Below are 7199 nucleotides of genomic sequence, written 5' to 3' on the forward strand. Positions count from 1 at the left end.
GAGTCATCACCCAAAATCGTTGAAATAATAATCCAAGGGGAAAAAAAGGAGTTTCCAGCCCCCAAAGTACTTTCTCACTACTCTGGCATCAATGACCTACCTACCTAGTACAATTTCATGTTCAAATCCTGTTCCCATTTTCAATATTTGAGTTGCTGAAAACATTTTGAATTCAGTATGTGTAATAGGTACCTGATATTTTCCTGATTTGTTTGCAGAGTTTGGCAATGAACACAGCTGGCTTTTTGAGTATGTAAATGGATCATCTCTTCTTGAGATTTTTCGTCTGTACTCTTGCTAATTGGCAGAGGAGAAAAAAATAGGAAATCTACGTTAATCACGCAAGTTTCTGTTTTGAAAGAAATTAGTAACTTTCATTTTAACATTTAAGGTATAATTTCCCTCAAGTTCCTGATACCTTTGCAAGATGGCTAAAAGAAAAGAATAAGCAAATCTCATCTTTCAATACTAAGTAAAAACTTGGATTAGGAAACAATACAAAAACCATATTATATATTGTGTCAGAAGACTCTAAATTGTTTATAGACAGGTGTCCATGCCTTAAAACAATACATTTCAACATTTCTAAAATAATTTTGATTAGTAAATACTATTTACCTCAAGATTTTGAACTGACAGTAAAAAAAAGTATTTAATCACTTTTTAATATCAATAATAACAATCGTGTAAATAATAATAGCTAAGATTTTCCGACATTCATCATAAGTGAGGCACTATGTTAAGTAAAGTAGGAACTATTGTTATCTCCATTTCCCAGGCAAGGAAAATGAGGGTTAGAGAAGATAAGTGTCTTGCTCAGGGTCTCATAGCTAGTGAGTGACTGCGAACACAGGTCTCACTGATTGCAAAGCTCATGCTGTCACCTGGTTTGCTACACTGCCTCTGGGGGTTATTTAATAAGCATTTCATTTTACATAAATGAAATGATAATACCAGTACTTTTAGATTTTACATATGAGACTGCATTAGGGACTTAAGAATGGAAGCACAAAGAGGTCACTCACTTTACCACCCTCATGACCCCTCATCACTCAGTTACTCTTTTTGCTGCATGGAAATTAGAATGATGCAGCACTTGAGACAAAGAAGAAGACTGTGAGTCAGGGGCAGGGGGTTCATAGCATGGGGACGGGCAAACTTGAGATGCATGCACGAGGAGGAGTAGAGGCTGGATAGCCAGGTGGTACTGGCTTCCAAGGAGTGGCGATTAAGTGGTTAGTTGAGTAACAGGTGACAGCGGTCCATGGGGTGTGAGAGAATATGACCTCAGTGAGTATATGTTGAATGAATGGCTATCTGGTTGATTACCGGTGGTTAACATGAATATTGGAAAATGCAGGAGCCTTTACAGAGGATAGCCTTAGTAGTTTTGTCACTCCAAGCATCATACCAATGAAGACTTTAAAGTTTTATCTGACTGTGGACAAGAAGGGTATTTTGTATAGAAATAGGAATTGGTTAGAGGCAGTAAGAAGAAGCAAGGATAAATGGGCTCTGAATGGAGAAGTCTAAACAGTTTATTATTCCTCAGTGATCAGTGCATGATTTGTGTTGTTTAACATTTATCACAAATTATTGTGGCAGTAAATACACAGTGAAATATCAAAATGTGCAGATAATAGCATTTGTTCACTATTGAAATGTCAAGCCAGTGAGGTTAAATCACAGGAAGAACTTACAAGTCTGTGTGAATGGACAGGAAGTTTTTCTCTAAATCTAAATATCTAAAGATGGCCCTTAACCTCTGGGGGTTATTTAATAAGCATTTCATTTTACATAAATGAAATGATAATACCAGTACTTTTAGATTTTACATATGAGACTGCATTAGGGACTTAAGAATGGAAGCACAAAGAGGTCACTCACTTTACCACCCTCATGACCCCTCATCACTCAGTTACTCTTTTTGCTGCATGGAAATTAGAATGATGCAGCACTTGAGACAAAGAAGAAGACTGTGAGTCAGGGGCAGGGGGTTCATAGCATGGGGACGGGCAAACTTGAGATGCATGCACGAGGAGGAGTAGAGGCTGGATAGCCAGGTGGTACTGGCTTCCAAGGAGTGGCGATTAAGTGGTTAGTTGAGTAACAGGTGACAGCGGTCCATGGGGTGTGAGAGAATATGACCTCAGTGAGTATATGTTGAATGAATGGCTATCTGGTTGATTACCGGTGGTTAACATGAATATTGGAAAATGCAGGAGCCTTTACAGAGGATAGCCTTAGTAGTTTTGTCACTCCAAGCATCATACCAATGAAGACTTTAAAGTTTTATCTGACTGTGGACAAGAAGGGTATTTTGTATAGAAATAGGAATTGGTTAGAGGCAGTAAGAAGAAGCAAGGATAAATGGGCTCTGAATGGAGAAGTCTAAACAGTTTATTATTCCTCAGTGATCAGTGCATGATTTGTGTTGTTTAACATTTATCACAAATTATTGTGGCAGTAAATACACAGTGAAATATCAAAATGTGCAGATAATAGCATTTGTTCACTATTGAAATGTCAAGCCAGTGAGGTTAAATCACAGGAAGAACTTACAAGTCTGTGTGAATGGACAGGAAGTTTTTCTCTAAATCTAAATATCTAAAGATGGCCCTTAAAGAAATATCTTAATTTTCTTATAGGCTAACAACTCAGAATATAGAGTCAAAAAAAAAAAAAGTTGCATCCTGTTTTCTAGAGAAACGGTGATTCAATACACAGTTCTGGATACTGAATTTTAGTAATACAGAATCAGACTAAAAAATGGGCAACTAGCATTATCAGAGGAATAGCATAAAGAATTCAACATTTTGAGTCAAATAATCTGGACGAAAGCCCTAATTCCTAACTACTCTCTACTGGTATGATTTTAAACAAGCCACTGAATTTCTCTGCTTCTAAGAGTCTTCTCTGCTTTGGGAGAACAATATTATTGGGCCCACCTACCTCACAGAGCTGCTTTGAGGACCAAAGAAGATAATATTGGGAAAGCATTTTGTAAACACAAATGTAAACTGTTGCTACTCTTATTAATCTTGACCACAATACAAATGGAAATAAAAAAGCATTAAATAAAAATTATTTTGAGTGGATATAAGTAGCCCCTGCTCACAAGGAGCTCATAGTCTGGAAAGGGGGATGGTGAGGTGTACAGTCCAGACTAAGAAGAGAGAACGTTAACAGAGGGTGGGAAAGGCTAAGGTTCGGGGGCAGGGTGGGAGGCATGCAGGGATGCACAGAACAACCAGATATTGTGAATCTGGGAAAGCTGAGGACTGAGAAGGTATATGCAACCATCAATAATGGGATATAAGTTTAAAATAGGTTTGCTTACCATATTCAGTTTTAGTACAATGGAATAGACTGAATATTTGTATCCCACAGAATTTATGTTAAAATCCTAACCCCCAAGGTAATGGTATTAGGAGGTGAGGACTTTCAGAAGTAATTAGGTCATGAGGGCAGAGCTCTTGTGAATGGGATTAATGCCCTTATAAAAGAGACCCCAGAGAACTACCTCATCCCTTTTCCGCAATGTGAGGACACAGTGAGAAGACTGCCATCTATTAGTCAAGAAGCAGGCCCTCACCAGAAACCTAATTTGCAAGTAACCCGATCTTGGACTTCCTAGCCTCCAGAACTGTGAGAAATAAATGCCTGTTGTTTAAGTCACCCAGTCTATGGCATTTTTACTAGAGCAACCCAAACAGACTAGGGCAGTTGGTATGTTAGAACAATGAGCATCCTTGAAACCTGCATTAATTTTAGGACAAGTTAAAGATGTACTATTTAACTTGGTAGGGAGTTATAGCAGAATGCATCCTTTTGTGGTAACACTCAGTGGTGTTCAGCACACTCACTCAAGTGGTAAATATTTACTGAGCACGTCTTTGAGCCAGGAACAGTTCATATTTGTTATGGATCTGTTGGTGAAGATAAGACAAAAATCTGTGACCTCATGGAGATTACATTCTAATGGAGGGAGAAAGAAAATAAACAAGAACCTTAATTAATTTAATTATAATAAAAGGGGATAAGGCTATGAAGAAAGTAGAGCAGGGTAAGATAGATTAGCAATGCAGGGATGGGGGAGATGCATTCTTTGATAGGATAGGTAAAGTAGGCCTCTTTGAGGAGTGTTTGAAAAAAGGTGAGATCATTTCTTTGTGTGTGTGTGTGTGTGTGTGTGTGTGTGTGTACGTGTGTACTCTATTTTTGTCTCATTTTAGCTTCTTAGGAAATCTTGAGACTGCTTATGCAGTTTCTGAGTTGTCTCCTGTATCAGAGGTAGGCTTCAGCCTGCACCCTGCCCAGCCCAGTTTGATCCAAGTCTCTCCCAAAGCAGGCCATCTCGTTCTACACTGTTCAATCTCTTTTTTTTTTTTTTAGCTCTGAGATAAACTGCTTTTCTGGCTAGATGACCCCTAATGTCCTTTCCACTCTTATATTCTGTGTTTCTCATATGACTTCCTTCCTTTTCATGGTGAGAACCCTTGTCTTCTGTGAGGAAAGCTTGAGCTCTTGATAAAGAACCATCAATTCTCCCCATACAGCCATACCTGCTTTGCTTATGGGCTTCACCCACTCACAGAAGTGTGACTGAATGACTGATCCACCCAGCTGCTTCCAAGGTTGGGACTTTTGCATTGTAAATATTTAAGTTGAATACTTCCACTCCCTAATTTTAGCTATGCATTATTTCTAACATGAACACAAATGGCATTTTGTTACAGGAATGCACTCACTATGCCAAGAAGTGAAACAGGCCGAAAATAAAACTTCAGAAAATGTTTTGAAAATTTCACAGACTATACACATATAATAGGTTTTACTGTAGGTTACTTAGACGTTTGAGAGGTTTATCCTCCCTGACCGCTAAGGTTAAAGAGACCATGATCTTTCTTCCTACCATATCCTGGTTTGTCACTGGTCAGAGAGAGAATGATTGTGCTGTGGACATTACACTTTTAAATAATGTGGAAACAACAGAAGGCAGGTTTTAAGAGATGGAAAACATGAAAAAATGGTATATGTCCTGAGGTTGTTCAGATTAAAAAGACAATAATTTCTAAAGAAATAATTTTATGAAATGTTTATTGAGTCTTGTTTATGTCTGAGGATGATTAATATTAGGAAATGATCTTAAATTATGTGGGTGAAACAAATCAATAGTTGGGCTTGGAGATTTGACGCTTCAGTTGATTAACAAGGAATAGGCCATAGGGGATGAGGAATGAAGCAATTGAGAGGGAGGTGGAAAATCATCTTGAATATTTCCAAGAGGAAGGGATAATCATTTTCCCTGGATGGTATAAACTAGAGACTGGTACAGATATAGAAAATTAGAAGCCCCAATGTCTTCAATTCAGCCTTAGTTAAATTTTTTAAAAAAATTAACTCACAAATTATAGCAGTACTTAATGAGAAAGCTTACGGGGAAAAATGTATTCACTTTGCACTTTTGCTAATATAAAGCATTAAGCTACTTACCTTTTCTTTTTGTAATGAAAAAGGGCAAAGAATATTTACATATCAAGCCACAAAATATAGAGAACATTAGTTAGGAAGGATAAAGATTTAACTTAAATTTAAATCTCTACTAATTCTTTATTTTAGAATGAAATTGACTTCTTGACTAGGTTATTTGCAAGAAGGTCTATTGTGACAATCTACTTTTTAAAAAAATGTATTGGCATCCCTGTGAAATATCAAAACTTTAATTTCTGTAAAGCTTATTGTAGGAAACTGCGTTTAGAATGTTTGCTATAAAAAACTGTTCACTTAAAGTTATAAACTTTGTTTCTCATGGGTGTAGAATTTACTCATCAGTCTCCTAATACTGATCTCATTGATTCTGACATCACTGACTTCGTCATAATTGAATCAACCAGTACAAAAGCTGTGTATGTTCTCTTCCCTGTCAAAAATGTTTATTTAGATCTTAATCTTTGCAAGGTTTTTTGAAAGTTTAAAAAATAAATGGCATTTATAAAACTTTTTATGACTTCGTCATAATTGAATCAACCAGTACAAAAGCTGTGTATGTTCTCTTCCCTGTCAAAAGTGTTTATTTAGATCTTAATCTTTGCAAGGTTTTTTGAAAGTTTAAAAAATAAATGGCATTTATAAAACTTTTTAAAAAAAAAAATACCCAATGCAAAGTCCCAATTCTTCTGCACCAGTAGCCTATGGTAGGTGTGCCAGTGGGACACACAGTCTAATTTTTAGTAGTGTGACAGGATCTGTGTTTAGAGGTCAGTGTCTGCAATGTCTCAGCCAAACTAGGATATCAACAGCATCATAAGTACCTTTTTAACAACTCCTTCTGCCTATTTTCTCTTTGTGTAAAACTTAATTCCTTCTTAAAATGCCGAACTTTTTTGAAAAAGGGTTCTTAGTATCATACATATTTCCTTTAGGGTAAATACTTCTCTGTTTATAATATGTGTCAAGGGCCTTCTTTATAAGAATTACCAAGTCTGTTTACGTTGTAGTATTTTTTTTTTTTTGAGGTTTTCTTTTACTTCCTTTTGTCTTTCAAGAGGAGGCAAGTAGCATTTACATTTTCTAGGAGAATATGGCTGTACTTACCCATTTTTGCACTTTAGAATTATCCAACAGAGAACAAGGATGGCTAAAATAAAGATCATACCAAGGGAAATACCTAGGCAGTAAAACATGGTAATTAAATGCATGGAAAATATAACCCATAGGTTTCAAACACTATCTTAATATGTAGTCCCACTAGGGGTTGCCAAGGTTTTCTTTTCTTTTACGTGTAGATATAAAATCGGCTTTACTCTGGGTTTAATTTAGAGTATGTCTTACTACCACAGGATTATAGTTGAGGGGTGAGCAGAGAAGTTTTGTAAGCTTTAGCACAACAACAGTCTTTTAACAGGTAGCTGAGCACCAGCAGTGGGGCTGCCGGGCTTCAGCTCTCCACCGCCCTGCCCATGTTTCTTGTGTAAGACTTAAGACACAGTCTCTCCTCTGCAACAGAAATTCCCTTGGAAGCAAACTCTATTACAAAACTATTCTCAGGAAACTGGTCTTGTGGCTTTCACAGGTCTACACAACACAGCCCTGGAAACTGGTCTTGTGGCTTTCACAGGTCTACACAACACAGCCCTTTGTGCAAGTGAGCACAGCTACCATCTGGAAGCATATTCCCAAATACAAACCAAAGAGGA

The 7199-nt window shown here is 37.1% G+C and overlaps 1 protein-coding gene across 1 annotated transcript in view; it reads right to left on the reverse strand.

The window, feature by feature from the left end:
• The window catches only part of LOC103596051 (complement receptor type 1-like), a gene marked incomplete at its 5' end in the record, with an annotated part of 89794 nt that overhangs the window by 6790 nt on the left and 75805 nt on the right, over window positions 1–7199 (reverse strand). Inside the window, 3 exons of the mRNA XM_008579609.1 lie at window positions 193–297; window positions 6598–6670; window positions 6990–6997. Of these exons, the coding sequence (XP_008577831.1) occupies window positions 193–297; window positions 6598–6670; window positions 6990–6997 (186 nt within the window). The remainder of the gene's footprint in view (window positions 1–192; window positions 298–6597; window positions 6671–6989; window positions 6998–7199) is intronic.

Source organism: Galeopterus variegatus, unplaced genomic scaffold (genome assembly GCF_000696425.1).
Source record: "Galeopterus variegatus unplaced genomic scaffold, G_variegatus-3.0.2 Scaffold1921, whole genome shotgun sequence".
Classification (NCBI taxonomy): domain Eukaryota; kingdom Metazoa; phylum Chordata; class Mammalia; order Dermoptera; family Cynocephalidae; genus Galeopterus; species Galeopterus variegatus.